Here is a 17,012-nt window from a genome sequence, read left to right as displayed (position 1 = left end):
CATTTTACACCCACCCAAACTCATCCGAGCTCAAATGAACTGAACCATAACGAAGGAAACGCACTATGCCTGTCATTGCCGCTGGCTATTTGGACATACTTAATGTACTTAATGGTCCATTCTGATGTTTATTAGATGTTGATAAGACGGTTTGTGCCAAAACCAGTGTAAATGTAGTGCTAAAAGGACAGCTGATGCATTGAAATAGAGGTTGTAGTCATTTTGTGAAATCAGGACCTAATTATCTCTCTGAAATTAGGTCATACCCCGGAGAAGTCATTTGGAGTGACATGGGTCTTTGTTAGCCGGGCACAATTAAGCAACAAATGTGAAAAGGGCATTTGCCTGGATTTCTGTCTTGTTCCTGCCAATGTATAGTGTACAGATGAGAGGAAGAAGTGGAGGAATGGGAAACCTCTGCCTTCTTGCACTCTTTTTTTTTTGAAACACAAGTTCATTTGCGAAGGGCTAGAACGTGCACTCCTGAGGATGCACCGTTCGATATTAACTCTATGTATTTGTGGAATCCTCTGCTTGTTCTTGCATGGGGAGGGTTGTGTATCCCATTTTCTGTGTCTCCTCAGTAACCAAAACCAGTGTTGCACACTTACTGGATGGCCCAACTCATACTCATCAAACTCGTCAAATATCATTGCATGGTCAGTGCCGTTCAGGTCTACATATTATGTGCGATGTATCCTGCTTCTGTGTTTGATGCTCAGTGACAGCGTGTCAATTTCTGCCTGTTAAATGCATTGTGTCTTTTCAAAACTTCTCTTCAGATTTCATGGGAAATTAAAAGTTCTTGCTTGTTAGATGCATAGTCTTTTTCAAAATAAATGTATGTTGGTAAATTTCCTCGTATTTACCTTAATTTCTCTGAGCAACACAGGTACGTGGTTAGGCTTAGGCAACAAAAGCACATGGTTAGGTTTGGATAAAAACATCACGGTTTGGCTAAACACTCATATGGGAAGCGAACAGTGGGCTCTAGGGTAAAAATCCAGAGTTTGTTGGACCCATCCACCTGTCCTGCCCACCCAAAAGGGACTTTTCAACTCCTTAGTTTCTTATATCCAAACTGACGCCGTCTAGCACATATCACACTGTTGCAAAAGGTTTCAGTGGACTGCATTATTAACTGATGCCGTCTGTCGCGTATCATACTGCCACAAAAGGTGGCTTTTGGCTCATAAGTCTGATGCTGAAATCGCTGACCAAGCAATGGTATTTGACATGTTTGGAATGAGAATGGGCTTGGTGGCCACCTTATTTTGCTAGATACATCATCAGAAAAAAAGTTACAGAAATGCATTTGAGTTTGGGTTAAACTTCAGTGACAACAGGTGCAACTTTGTAGCTTTTGGAGTTCTGATCAGCAGCAAATATGAGTCATTCTTTTGGTCAAAGAAATTAAATCGTACTTTGGTTTTTAACACTAAAGATGTCACATTATAATATTGAGACAAATTAACTTACATGCTTGTGTCTGACAGTGTACAGCCATGGATACTTGTCTGTGCAGTTACGTTTATCTATGTGCCTTGGAACTCAATGTGAAAAATCATGTGATGACATCATGTACAGCAAACAACATTGTAACCTACTTCTCCCGAAAGCCAACAACCAAAGGCCTTTGTACTTTACAAACATGTCAGCAACCATAACTTACAGAGCCCTATTGTATACACTATTTCCCCCAGCTTACATAGCTTATGTTTGTGTGATATAATGTGAGAAGCAAATGTTTATTTGTGACTCTTTATTGTTGCATTGATTATAATGTGATCATCGATTGTAATGGACAGACCAATGTCCTTGTTTCTGCAATTAAAATACAGGCCAGTTTCTGCTCCCATGGTCAAACCTGTGCATTTGTGTGTCAGTGGATGTGCATATGTAGCCTGTTTGTGAGTTTGTGTGGACACACTTGGCTAAAAAGAAATATGTACAATGACTGCTGTATATCTTAGAAAGTTCCTTGAACTGCAACTTGGAGGGCCTTTCCACTGTTTCCCCCTGGAATACAACTCTCAGAGGACCTCTTTAAGTTTTTTCCTTCTAAAGACATTATACATAATACACAGTGTTGTATACAGATGGTGCCAAATGTAGGACTGAGCAAATACGAGCATTTCTCAAGGGGCTGTAAACTCCAAAACAGTTCAGTCTTATCACTTACTCTTTCACAGCTAAGCATGAGGTTGGACAAAGATGGGAGATGACACAAGTTTACCAAAAGAGAGATCAAAGTTTGACAAAATAAATACAGCTAACAACCCAATATGTTTGTCGGGGTGAGCTATGAGCTGAGTCTCTAGTCAAACAAGTCCTGTTTCAACACATCGGTCCAATTTTCTAGCATAGAAGTTATTGGAAAATGTTCAAAGCACTTCAGTGCACTCAAGCATCTTTGTTAAATCACCTTATATGCAGTGAGTTGGTGACCTGTAAATATAAAGCTGTCTTGACATCCAGGTCAAGCAGGCGAAATTCATTCAGTTTAAAAGTAAAAGTATTTTCGGTTTTGAGAAACATTGTTTCCTGAGCATTTTAATGCATTTCCACAGTTTGCTTTAGTTAAGAACTGCTTCAAATTGAGACATAATAACATAATGCTGTTTATGACATTATAAAATAATATGTCAAGAATAGTGTGAAGGAATTTCTTTAAATTTGGCACAAAGATACACTTGGAAGCAATGTTAAACTGATAGGGATTTGGTGACCGAAGGTTAAAGGTCACTGTGACCTCATAAAACATGTTTTTGGCCTTGACTCAGAGAATTTTTACACTACTAATGTCACCTACACCAGCTAGCTAGGTAACTTAGCTCATCTTACCTGTTGTGTTTTATCCAGCGCATCTTTTCTCCAGCGAGACCCGTTGCTCGTGTGAGTGCATCCCCTTACAAAACACAGACATTGTAGATTCAGTAAGAGAGAAAAATATGACGTGAACTAGCTGATACTACTTGTATTGGCTCGTCATTCAAATTATGTTTTTTCATAGTTTTATACTTCAACGGTTTTGTGACAAACTATGACTTTCTTTAAAATTGACAAATATAATGGGTGTAATTCATGGCATAATTCAAAAAATGATTTGTCATTACCCATTTAATGCCATAAATGTTTTTTCTGAAATAAAATCCCACGGTGGTCCATCAGAAGGGGAGTAGCCTGCTGCAATAGCATTTTGCTCAAACTGTTCACTACTGTACCTAATCGTCACAGAACCGCTAGTGTGGCTGTAAACTCTTGTTCAAAGAGAAATCTTAATGTTTTATCACCTGGGTCTTATTTTCATTCTGGACACGGGTCATAAAACTTTCACTTCAACCCACTGCCTCATATGTAAACAGCAGCTAGCTTTAATAGCTTTTCCAAGAGGCTACTTTCTGTGTTTATTTTCTGTCACACTCAAAGACCTTTGAATGATTAACATAAAATTTAATTCAATCCAGAAGTCTCTGGGAGGCTTGTGTCGCTTCTTTTTATGTTGCGTTAAGCTTGTTAAGTTATTATGAAGAAGGTTTTAAAAACAACAGACACACACACATTTTCCTTTAACTTGGTTATTTTGATGTATTCTGATCACAAAATGAATGCTTACAGTCAAAGCAACTGTGTGAAGTTGTAGCTAAAAATCTAAGTAGATAAAACTCATACTCAAAACAATTCAATGCCTTCCACACCCGAGTGAGCCTACTTGCAACAAAACCTCATATCACCTCATATTCTCTCCCGCCTGAGTCACCTCCACATGATTCACGACTATAAATGTTGTGCCAATCTGCACTGCTGAGGATTCAGTTCCGCTGTGAAAACAAGTAATGTAGTCAATAATGAATGTCGTGCTTGGGGGTGTTCATTGTGGTGATGGTGGCAGGTGAGAGGATGGAAATGAGGACTTCATGCACAAAGCAGAAAGTCAATTTTCAAATCAACTTTAGCTAGCTACATACCAGTTTTTGGGAGAGTCGCGCTTGAATGTAAAAAATGTCAGCAAAGGCAGCCCTTATTTCCTCAGTGTGGGCAACAGATTTCGCATAAAAGGCGGAGGCTTTGGCAGTGTGTGATCAAGCCTCTGTCTGCATGTCTGACCTTTTCAATAACCAGACAGAAAAATGGCTTGTCAAACCAAGCCAGAAAAATCTTTGTAAAACTTTTTTTTTGCACACTATGGACTCAAAGTAGAACAAAGTGAAGGTAAGTAGGCTAAACTACATGCAGCACAGCTCACGTGAAGCGTGCAGCACATGGTCTTTGTACTGAAGAAGAGGGAAAGTACAATCTAAAGTTCCTCCGGCTAAAATACAGGTTTAACAGAAACCCTTCCAAGCCAAGAGGAAGCCAAGTTTTTAGCTCTGAAAGGTCCTCATACACCCAGAACTTCAAAAAATAACACCACCAAGGCTGGTGTTGCAAGGCTAATCGTGACTACAATGATATTTGTCATGTAGCTCTTGATCCCTACAGAGAATTCAGTCTCTTAAAGCTCACGTTTTACTCCCACTGTTTAGAATTTTTGCAGTGTAGGTGTCCATGATTTACATAATGGATGTTAATTTTCTTCATTAAATCTGCCATAGCGGAAACAAGCTGTGAACACACTCTGACACGTTATCTGCTTTTAGTTTGATATGTGTTACAACAGTTGCCTATCTACATATTTAGCAGGAATGGAGCAACTTTAGTCGTGATCCTGGCTACCAGGTTAATAACTCCAGCAGGGGAGACCGGGTATGGTTGCAACACTTTTTGTTTCAGCAAATATGACTCACAGGATTGTTGTCTTAGAGATGTCAAATTTTCACACAAAGTACCTTTTTTCTGCTATAAATATCAGTGTTTTAAACTGGTTCCATTGATTTTTATGTTTTCTTGTTAGACGCCTGAAATAAGGTCTGTGGTTAAAACAAGCTTGAGAGATTTTCATGTTTAGTTTTAGAACATTAAAATACGCCATTAAATACCCTACTGTGAACTTCAGTGCTTTTACTTGTCTTATAAAGGTGGTTGCTCACAAGTGGCTAAATAAGACTACTGAACGTCATCACACCGAAGCCCGCCGAAGACAGCTTTATGGCCTCGTTGAGGTGGGAAGATTAAGTCTTGCAACTGTGGTGTAGTTCCGGTATAGCCTAACATTAGCTTTTTACTTCTCGTGATTGCATTTAGATTTAAATAATCCTGTAAATGATGTTCATATTTAAACAATATCTCAATGAAAATCAGTATTTTCGCTGTAAAATCTACATACTTCTTTTTGCACCTATGAAACTTCAGGGAAGGAAATGGTTATATTACAAATATATTACATGACTCATCCCTAACATTGGTGCTGTTAGAACCATATCCAGACATTCATATTCATTTGTCTAAATGCTTTCCTATGTTCACCAGCTAGTCGCTAGCTTTATCTGCCTGCTGTTTTGTGCATGTGCATGTTTTTGAGAGCTTTTTCTCTGAAAACAGCATTTTGTGAACAAAATTATAACATTTAGAGCTGGAAGAGTGAACCAAAACAGTAAAGTTTTGAGCCAGAGAACCCAAGCAATAGGTGAAAGACACTAGGTCTCCACAGAGTGTAACTGATTGCAGAGTCATAACATATTTCTCCATAGTTGCAGGAATTCATCAGATACTACAGGTATGGATGAAATGACAAGTCAGGATTCAGACTTGAGTTTTGTGTTGTAATCCTTTGATTTGGTTCTAACATACTATTCCCATGGACTGAATTTCTGCACCGCAGGAAAAATGACAGATGAAAAGGAAAAAATAGGTGCCTTTTGACGAACTGGCTTACCTGGTAGCAGCTGGATCAAGATAAGAACAGCAAAACCAGACCCAGTGCATCACGTCTTTCCATTTCACAACCACTACCTGCACAGATGAAACAAAGTACGGTGTCTGTTTGGATTTTCAACTCTTCTATATAGAACCAAGTTTTCCTCAACATGGGCAAAGCGAAAACAGATATTCTGTCAATATTGTAGTAAGCTGACGTGGAAGTGCAACACTGTCTGTTTGATCTAACAAAGATACCCTTGTGGTCTTACAGAAACTTCAGGGGAGCACTGCACAGCATGTGGCCTCTCTTCCTTTGATCAAACATGTTCATACACTTGCACTCTACATCTCATAGTAAGGCTCCTTTCATCCTGTTAAAATCCTTTACCTGTCCCAACACCTTTATCTTTCACACTTTATCTTCTCACCAAAGTTAGAGGATTTCTATTCTTGCCACGTCTCTGCCCCGCTGCACAAGTTGTCAGATTAGGAGCTATTTCTACCAGATAAAGGGAGTATTCAGATGTGAAAATGGTGCATGTAAGTTCCTGTCAATCATCAGATTAGGTTGGAAATGATTGTTGACCTTGCAGTCTTTTTAAATGTTGCAGGATGTCTCCATCTACTGGTGTTAGTCTGGTACTGTTAGAGTGAATGTGCTGTTGAATTTAAGTTACTGCTGGTAAGTTACAGCTGTACTCTCGCCCAATTATGTTCAGGTTATAAAATGATGCCAGAGAGAGAAAATTTAATACAAATGTTTCTGTGGCTACCATAAAATAAGCCTATATTTAACACGTGATTCACGCCATTGTGGGTTGAGAGCAGATGTGGGAACAAGTCATTTTTTGCAAATCACAAGTCTCAAGTTTTTGCATTTAAGTCCCAAGTTCTGAACTTTGAGTTTTGAGTCCTAAACAAGACGTGAGCTCTAATGATATAATCATTCAAAAAAACGATAGCTGATTTTTAAAATTCGTATATATTTGTCCAAACAACTTTGTTAAAAAGTGTTCTTAGCTGTATTGCGTTACCACTGGATGCTTCTGGAAATAAATTCATAAATTTGCGTTAATAAATTAACTAAAATAATCAAATACATTTGTGGCACGCTTTTAAAATAACATAGCTTACTTTTAATTTTTGAAGGAAGATATTAAGTATTTTACGTCAAAAGTCCCATTGTGAAGTCACAAGTCATTGTCGTTAAAGTCCAAGCCAAGTTACAAGTCTTTTTTGATTTTAGGTGGGTCTGAAGTCATAAGATTTGTGACTTCTAACCTCTCTGACCTTTTGAGTTTCTGAAAACCTGTCCAACAAAAATGAATTATTATTTCTCATGAATTTACATTTGGTGTAAAAAAAAAGAGAGAGAGAAAAAGAATATTGCTCCTTGTTGGCACCAATATTTCAGTAAAGAAAGACCTTTGAAAAATGTACATCTTTAACTTGATATTTTGCATAGGTTGCCAAATGACTGATTTATTCATGATTTGGGCCATTTTTTGATGTTCTGTTTTTTACTCATGCACCCAGGCTTCCTTTTTCCCTTTTTTGAATTTGACTACCCATCTGCACTGAGTCTATTCTGGGTGTTCAGGTTTCTGAAGGTGGCTGTTTTGTTCAAGGTGTGATTCAGTAATCAGAGCAAGCCTTCCTCTTTGTGATTTTTAAATTTTTTTTCTGATCATTTGGTTCCTCAGGCAAGAGTTTCTAATAATGTGAGCAGTAAAGTGTTCTGACAGTATGAGTGTCTGCTACTTTGTGGCATCAACTTTTCCACATGTCCGTTGGGAGCTATCCATGGCACTCTGTAGGCCTGTTAATATGAAGTCATAGCTCTGTACAAAAACACAGTACATTATGGGATGTTTTGAATTTATTTTATTTATTCCTTGATTGTCTTTTCTAAATTTCAGGTGATTTTTTTTAAGCTGAGAAATTAAAACATACTTTTTACCATTTATTATCCCAAAGTGAGCTAACAGCAAGCATTATTAGATTTAAAATTTGAAAATTTGTTACTTATGTCTAAATATTCATATTTGCCTTTGCCCTTCTCCATTTTTTACTCTATAAGAACATTATAGATTTTATCATGACAGTTTAAACCAAGCCAATCTGCAATATTCTATAATCTATAATATATTATAGGTTGTAAATGTAAATGTGAAGAAGTTTTAGGATTCACTGCGACTCGACATGGGGTCTAGTCATAGTCTTATTATCATTATCTGTGCCTCCTTAAATTCTTTTTTTTGACTTGATTTGTTGACTCACACACTGACACAAGTTTCATTCACTTGATTTACATACAGATGCGCCTAAAGTGGAAGTCTCACTTATTTACCATATTCTTGCTCAGGTATAGTTCTGCAAAATTATTTGTTAGTGTTGTTTCATTTCAGAAGATATGTGTTATTAAACAACTTTATTTTACTTCATTTCAATCTGTTGGAGAAGGCTTTTACAACTTTCTCAGCCAATCAGAAAAGCAACTAATAGACTATATCTACTTTAGAGACTCAGGATTAGTTCTCGAGAGCTGTATCTGTAACTGTACCATGCTTGTGGGTGGGAAGCCAGTGAAGGGTCATGTCCTTGTCGGTGCATTAGTGACTTCTTCAGGTTGATCATAACAGTCTATGAGGGATGATCACTTTTTATAAACTCTGTAGGCGTATGGATGGAAGTCACTATTGGTCGACGACTAACCTAACTAACTCCATTTTGTTGATCAACTATGTGGGTCCCACTGTAACTATGAATAATTATTTTTGGCCCATGGTCGATCCCTAACTATGATCATTTATCTTTTCAAAAACACTCAAATGTGTACTAGCAAGACTGCACCTGCTGTTTTCAGTGGGTTGTTGATTCCCATCCTGCTGCTAATTGTTTTAAATGTCACAAAGCAGAACCAAATTCATATGTTGTAAAACAAAACTAACACCTTTAATGACTGAACACCCCAGAATTTCCGGTATATTCTAGCAGCTGCATATGAGAGCCTCCCTGAAAATCTCAGAGTGACAGTTGGTGTATTGTTTGAAACCTCAAGTGTTTTCATTTAAGTACTTTTTGTTCTAGATCCCCTAATGTGCTGTGATCATTATCATATCGCTAATTGAACTTTACATTCTATTCTTTTCTAATTTCCTCTCTTTACATACTGGTTTATTTATATAAGTAATATTTACACTAGGTATAAGGCAGTGTGTGAGACTTGAATATTTCTATATGTGGCTGTGACTTTGTTTGAATGAACACAGAGCAGTTTGCACTTATTAGGGAAATTAAAATAAAGGTTTATGGAGATTAAAATTTACATTTTTTTGTACCTTTAATTGGACCAAAATGAATCTCTCATTATCTCTGGTTCACATCTTTAATACTTTACAGTGTCATGCTCTGATTAAAAATAATCCATTTATTCTTAGCCTAAAACAAAGATCCTAGTTCATAGGAGAACTGAGACGGAGATGAAACGCTGAAATCTGGTCCTGTGCTCACTGGAGAGGAAAACACATGGTGTGGAATTGCCCAACAGTTTCACACTGATGCCGAGAAAGTGGGTTTAGTCACATCCACAAAAAAAAATACAGTTTGACACTCAGCAGCACATTATTACCTGTCAACACTGAGTCACTGCAGTAAATCTGTGTATGAAAATTGACAGTTAAAGCTCTTCCCACATGACCTTTTGAAGACTGATACAAACATGGATAGTTTTATTTCATACTTGTGAAAGCAAATGTAACTAAAATGAGATATTCCACAAGCATTCTACCTTTTCAATATAACTAGCCTTTACTGATTCTCCTTTTCTAACATTAGAAGATTCTATTAATTCTATTAATTAAAAAAAAAAACAAAAAAAAAACCTTCAACTCCAATCAAGTTTTTCATTAAATTAAAGGTTCAGATTTAGGGGGGGGGTTGGCAGAAACTGAAAATAGTAAGTTTCTTTATAGAATAAGAACTGTTGTGTTTTTGTTATTGTAGAATAAGTGTTTTACATCTGCACAAGAGTCATCTATGTTTCTACAGTAGGCCAGAACAGAAAAATGGCCAATTGACCAATGAGTTCTCACTCATGGCAGACAGGAGATTTTTCATTTGGTTTCACTAAATCCTACACACTTGACCTTAAACTGAATTTAGATGGTCTATGAATTTTGGAATTGATTAAGTGTATCTTTTTTTTCTTCAATAAATCTGGACTTTTTGGCTAAATAAGAATTTGGATATAGGAAATGTTTAAATATATGAGTCTAAAACAACAAAGCCACTGCTGGAATTTAACCGATTTAGAATTAAAATGTCAACAATATGAAAGATGCTTTGAAGCTCTTCAATACTTTTCAATATTGTCCTCAATGCAGCTTACTTTAAGCTTTACTTATTCAATTAGGAAAAGGCTTTGTCTTGTTTGTGGTCACTTTTTGTGATTTTGTAAGAGGGTAGGAATAAACAATGCTGTCCCAACTACTCCAGAGTGAGCAGACACACTTGGGACTTCTTAGCTATCTACCACAATAAATTCTAAAACTAGCACCAAGTGACAGGCTGCAAAATCAGCTTTCCAACAATATGTTTTTTGTATGTGGAATAGCTTAAAACTGTATGGTGAAGTGAATAAAATATAAGCCATAGTCAGGAAGTTTCAATTTTGAGGTGAACGTAGTGTGGCTGAGTATGAAGTGATGAATGACATCGGCATAACTGCTTTCTAACTTTCTGAAGAGGCACTGTCCCTAGTGTCCCCCACCGACCCCATGCTCCGCTATAGTATATTTTCTGTTGCTTATTGTCAAAACGTCCTAATTTTTGTACATTGGTCAGGATTACATGTTGTAAAAATGTAGTGATTTCTTTCTATAGGAATTGTATATTGGTCTAACCTTGTGTGTGTGTTCGGGTAGGGGGATTCTCCCACACAGGGGGAAGTCCCAGATCATGCACTGAGTTCTTACTCAAATGAGCTTCCATGCTGAAATACAGGCCTATCTCACTCTCATTTTCAAACCAAGGATTCTCCCTTCACTTCGACATCTCGCCAGGTGAGTGATCCCTCTTAACATTGCTTTCAACCCACAGTAGGTCACAATAGCAAACTAATAGTTGCATTTTCAGTATTTTTCGTCACTATTCGTAATCCAGGTGGGAATCAAAGCCTCAACCTAAGCAAGCATCGTTACACTTTCTTACTAGAGTCATGATTACACGAGTAAACGTTTGTGGCGACTATGCGGCTCACAGTGATTGATGGCAAGGAAAGTTTTAACTTTTCAATAAGAGTATTATCGTCTTACACACACATACACATACAACCACTGGTAAGACCAAGTATGAAGAGCTTATAAAGTTTCTTAAAATGTAAAAACAGATCAATAGTGAAGAGAGCAGCAACTAAGCTCAATAAGGAAGCACAAAAATAGATAAATACATTAAAAAGAAGAACTCTAAATAATGATTCCGGTTTGAATGGAAATAAGCTTGTTTGCTTTAATATTTTCAAATATATAGTATGCGTTTATGATAAGAACACACTGTACTGACTACATGAAATATGAAAGAAGGTGTGAGAGTTATATGCTGAGTGCTGATCATCAGTTTGACAAATATACTGAAGTATACTGCAGTGGAGGGTGGTGGAGGTTTAAACCTGTGCCTGTCACAGTCCACTGACTCAGTGCTCAGTGGAGCAAAGAGAACTGTGCTTGCGAACAAAGGCATAATTTCTGAACGGATGGAAGTTTGTGTGTTGTAGCAACAGTAAGGCTGGCGTGCTGCAGATGGCCCTTTATCTTTGACTGACTGGACTGTGAGCATTTTTTGAAAGGTTTGCCCCACAAAAGAAGTTCACAGTAAAAAGTGGCAGAAAACACCTTTCACAGTATTAAACCCTCCACCTGAGTTTTCCAGTACACACCAAATGATAAAGTGCTTCACTGGTGCAAGTGCAAACTTAGTAGTCTTTTTCCTGCAACTATGAGGCATTAGGACAGCTCGCACTTGCTTCCTACATCCTAGATCCCCTAACCTTTTTGTACTAAAATCTCCTGCAAAATATGATATTTTCTATCAGTTCCTTCTGTGGAATGAAACAAAGATGCATTTAGTAAACATGCTTTAAAGACATGGAGCTTGTATTACTTAGTATGCCATAGTATAGTTCGTATGGTGCAGTATACTGCACTAGTACAGTATTGCATATAGTGCACTATACTCATATATTTTATCCAAGTGTATTATAGTATAATTAATGCATTGTAGTATAGTATAGTATAGTATAGTATAGTACAGTACAGCACAGTGTCGTATCATGTTGTATCATATAGTATATTTATACAAATTTATATAAGAAATTTCAAGTTTTTTTAAAGACCCACAGACAACGTGACTGCAGTGTAGTATAGTGTAGTGTATTGTAGTGTAGTATGGGAAGGTATAGTCAGTTATGGTATAGTTAATGTAAGCAGTATACTATAGTACAGTTTAGTAAGGCTTAGTATAGTTAATGTACTTGCTGTGTACTAGAGTATGATATGGTAGAGTGCAGTATATTTCAGTATAGTATAATATAGCAAGGCATAGTGTATGTACTGTGGTATACTACAGTATAATATAGTAGAGTATGGTATATTTCAGTATAGTATAGCATTGCTTATCTTTATGTAACTTGATCTATCTGGCCCCTGTTACATAAATAAATCAATACAGTAAATTTATATATACTGTTGTACAGTACAGTACAATACTAGTACACTATATAGTTTAGCAAAATATAACAGGACCTATAGAACAGTATAGTACTATACTTGTAGACACTGACACTACACAGAGAGACACTTTTTATTTCATTGTCACTTTTTTTTCAGTTGTTACCAGTGCCTTCTCCCTCTCCTTTCAGCCAATCACATGTGCCCTCAGCCCTTATTGAGGCTGAGCTAACCTACTGCCAGCAAACTTCATAAGACAGATACTGTATATTCCCCTACAACAACCACAAAGAAAGACTCCAAAAGGCTTAGTTAGAAGTCACTGCCTTTTTACTGTACAGTGTTGTACTTCTTTTGATGTAACAATAAAAATGGTGCCGTGGCTTGTAAACTCTTCTCCAAACTGGAATTCAACTTTGGTAAACTGTATCTTCCCACCTGTTTTTGTTACCGCTATGGGTCAATGCATCAATGACGACTACATCCTACACATGCATAAAATTAATCATTATTCACATATTTATAGATGCCATTGTAACTTTCTCAGTGTTTGTGTTTGTCAGTGTGAGGGTCGCCAGGGCCGATGGGTGGAAACTGCCATGAGGATCAGTTCTTGGATCCTTTGCTTAAAAGATGTATACGCTGTAATACGGTATGCAAGGAAACACATGTCCATGCCAGATGCACCAGTTACTGCGGTGAGTACACACACACAAACAGACACAAATCCGTCATTGTTGCAGTCTATGAAAACAAAAACCTGTTGTCAAGGCACAAAGTAAGACTGAATTGAAAGGATATAATTTAATTTAGTTTATAACGTCCTTCTCCTTCTCCTGGGTTAGAGTCTGCAGTTTGTAAAGCACAGCCTGGCCACTACTATGATGGGCTGCTGAAGAAATGTGTAAGGTGTGCTGAAGTTTGTGCTGGACCTCCACCAGAATGCTCCCACCACTGCCAGAGTGAGTGCTGACACTCCTGCACTGGATTAGAGCTTGAATTACTTAGTTACCAACTCTGTCTTCTAGAGGCATACATGTTCTGCTGAGTAAGACCTTGAAGTTTTCAGAGCAAAAGTTAACTTACTAGAAAGGTTAAAGGTACAGAAGGAACCATTTTGTCAGACTACAATTAATAACCGATCGCAAACCAACCTAAATACAGTAGCTGCAGCTTGAAGGCCTACTCCTGTATAATGGGACTAAATGGTATTTGGTCTGCATACGTAAATGACACATTCTTCTCTGTAGAGATAGAGGCTTATCTGTAATTCTTTGCTGGAACACATGGGTATTTTGGGGTTGTGCCCTGTAGGTCTGGGTGTTAGTCCTGGGTACCTTTAAGGTATCAACCAAAATAACCCAGTACCAAGTACAACAGTGGTCTCAAAATCTTTCCAGTTGAACAATATTTGCAATTGTTAATTTTTGTACAAAGATCTAGAAAAAAAAACTACTATATGGTTTAGCCCCCAGCCAATCACCACAAGCGTACCTCAGTTTAATGAAACATGTGACGGATCCTCTACAGCAGCTACAACCCATACGGTCTGTGGTGTGGTGAAGTCATTCACATGTACTTGATGGAGTTGTTGTCCAGCGCGCTAAGGTGCAACCAAAATGTTTGAAAGTATGATTATATTATGCACCTGAGCCATCCAATCAAAATAAATTCATAAAATACAGGACAAGTGTTCAAATTAAGTTCTCCATTCGTATTTGTATCACTTCAAGGGTACTTTAATTTTTTTAAACGATACCCAGCCCGAATGTCCTAGAGACCTACAAGCCATGAGCCAGTGTTAGTTTTCATATGGCCTTTCATGTGACCTTTGTTGCATGGCATTCATCTCTGTCCTCTTTCACTTTCTGTCATCTCTGCACTATTTGCTATCCAATGAAGGCATAAAATGCCCAGAGGTTTCCTGTCACCTTGTCTTTCAGAGACATTCTTCTCATCGATCTCCCAAGCACCGCCACATTTCGCGACCACTAAAAAACTTCTGGTTGAAGTTACCTCACAAATACCGAATTCCAGAGAGACCTCAAAGGTGACAACCTTGGAAGACTCCACTATTCTGCTCTACTCCCTGCTGTCCCTGTGCATGCTGCTGCTGTTCTTTAGTTTGTCTTTAGCCTTAGTAGCCTTAGTGAGGAAAACCAGGGCCAAAACCTCCATCCCAGAACCCAGAGAGGCTAACCACAACCAGGAGAGGGTGGTCACGATGGGTAAGGTGGTTGACCAACCTCAGCAGAACTCTACAGGTTAGTATGGCACAAATACTGTCTTATATTTGAAAAAACTTCAAACATGGCATCTGTCCTGATATATTTTGCTTTAATGTGTCCGCACTATCCTCTGTCTTTCCACAGATTTTGTATCAAATTCATATCGCCCCACTGATCGCGAGCCATCATATGACTCCAGCCCGACTGAGACCTGTGTGTGTGTCCACTGTTTCCCTGATTTGAAAGGACAAAGCCAGAGCAATGACAGACCACTGACAGCACCTTACTCATTCTCCCAACAGCCTATCCTCCATAAAGCCCAGATGCAAACGGGAGGGCCTGTCTGGACTGAAGGGAACCTGTACCAGTCTAGACTGGAGGTGCAGGAGGGGCCTGAACTGGGATAAGGCTCATTGGTTGTCTAACAGTAAATTTGGAATGGCCAAATGTTACCCCAGAACATAAGAGATTATCAGTGTACTGGATCTTTTTAACCAGACTATGGATACTGTCACAGAGCAGTAAAATGCATATTTAAACAATATCACTGAAATGTGGCAGAGTTGACTAACAACCCTGATTCAAAGAGTTAAGATGCTATGTTAAACCTGAATAAAAACAGATTGCAATGATTTGCTGATCCCTATATACCTATATTCAACTGAATACAGTACAAAGACAAGATATTTAATATTCAAACCAATACTCCTAATTGTGTGGGTAAAAAAAATCAGTTTAACATTTTTAATGTACAAGTGAAAGACATTTAGGTTTTTCACCATCTAAAAAATATCATATCATCAGAAAAATTTGGAAAATCTTCACACGCAACAGCAAGGGTGAAAGCCAGTAGGGAATGCCTGTGACCTTCGCCGCCCCAGGCAGCACTGCATCAGAAACCGACATGACTGTATCAAGGAAATTACTATATGGGCTCAGAAACATTTTTCGGTAAATCCAGTTTGTTACTGCATAAACAAATGCAAGTTAAGGCTCTACCATGCCAAGTGAGCCACATATCAACAATATCCTAAAACCCCCAAAAACTTCTGTGTGCCAGAACCCATTTGAGGCAGATTGGCACAACATGGAAAAGTGTGCTGTGGTCTGAAGAGTCCACATTTCAAATTGTTTTTAGAAATCTGTAAATGCACTATGAATGCTTAAGGTACATACAGGTTTTGTAGCAACATATGCTGCCATCCATCCTGGGACAAAGTCCCATGTTTGACCAATCCATCCACCTTGTCCCTATGCAGACTGTGTCACTCTTAACCCCACGCCACCTGACTTTCTACTTTGTTCCCATCATAATTATGATGGCCACCAGAAGATGCTCCCTAACAGTAAACTTAAACATGGGTCGTAATAAGCTGCTTGTAAAAACTTACCTGTGGGGTCATTTTGGAGGAAGGACAGTCTCAAAAGAATATAAGAGCGACAAGTGACAACAATGATGAGCTCAGAGCTCAAGAGTGCTGGGATTTCCCCTGTTGGGAACTGTCCATTGTTTCAACGACCCAAAATTCCAAATCCCTGTTAGTTCAAAAAATGTCCCATTGGACAAAAACCCTGTCATCCCAAAAACAAACGTTCCAAAGACCTGTTTCTCTGAAAATACATACACCCTAAAATTAGACAACCAAATCGCCAGAAAAGTCTTCACCTTAGTTTCTGCATACCATGGATCCATGGTATTGATTTAGCATACCATTGATTTAGAGACAAAACCATTTGGTAATTTTAAGGATAATATGTTTGGGCTTAAAAACAACCATATTTGGTGACAAAAAAGTAGCTAGAAAAGCAGGGACAAGGCAGTGAAAAACACCCAAGATTGGCCGCTGAAAAACTTATATTACTTGCAAGCAGTGTGTACTTTTATAAAGCAACGGCCTTTCACCTTTTTATGATAACAGGGTGTCGGAGAAATGCGCTTTCAGTCCAATGAGACAATTGCGAGTAAAGAAACTTCGGAATTTTGGGTCCTCTGTAGGGACTTCAAGTTTCAAAAATTCTGTGTGCAAGCACGGGCAAAAATATGTATGTAAATTGTGTGTATAGTGTTATGTATGTATTTGTTGTGTGATGGTTATGGTTTTGTATCCTCTCATTGTACTTGCTTTGCCCCATGAAGGAACAATAAAAATCTCATTATCAGAAACATCTGGAGAGAAGCTGCAAAGTGTGTCTGTATATCATTACCATTCTAAATTCAGCAATATTATATTAAATATGAGGAAATGTACAGTCACAAAAT

The 17,012-nt window shown here is 38.0% G+C and overlaps 1 protein-coding gene across 1 annotated transcript; it reads left to right on the top strand.

The window, feature by feature from the left end:
* Positions 1-10,810: 10,810 nt before the first annotated feature.
* LOC121958824 (tumor necrosis factor receptor superfamily member 13B) lies at positions 10,811-16,914 on the top strand. Its single transcript, XM_042507964.1, has 5 exons — positions 10,811-10,862; positions 13,088-13,222; positions 13,370-13,486; positions 14,468-14,788; positions 14,897-16,914. The coding sequence occupies exons 2-5, from the start codon at positions 13,108-13,110 to the stop codon at positions 15,157-15,159; spliced, it is 816 nt and encodes a 271-aa protein (XP_042363898.1). The 5' UTR covers positions 10,811-10,862; positions 13,088-13,107; the 3' UTR covers positions 15,160-16,914.
* Positions 16,915-17,012: the final 98 nt, after the last annotated feature.

This window comes from Plectropomus leopardus, chromosome 19 (genome assembly GCF_008729295.1).
Source record: "Plectropomus leopardus isolate mb chromosome 19, YSFRI_Pleo_2.0, whole genome shotgun sequence".
NCBI lineage: Eukaryota > Metazoa > Chordata > Actinopteri > Perciformes > Serranidae > Plectropomus > Plectropomus leopardus.
This window is presented reverse-complemented; position numbering and strand designations above follow the sequence as displayed.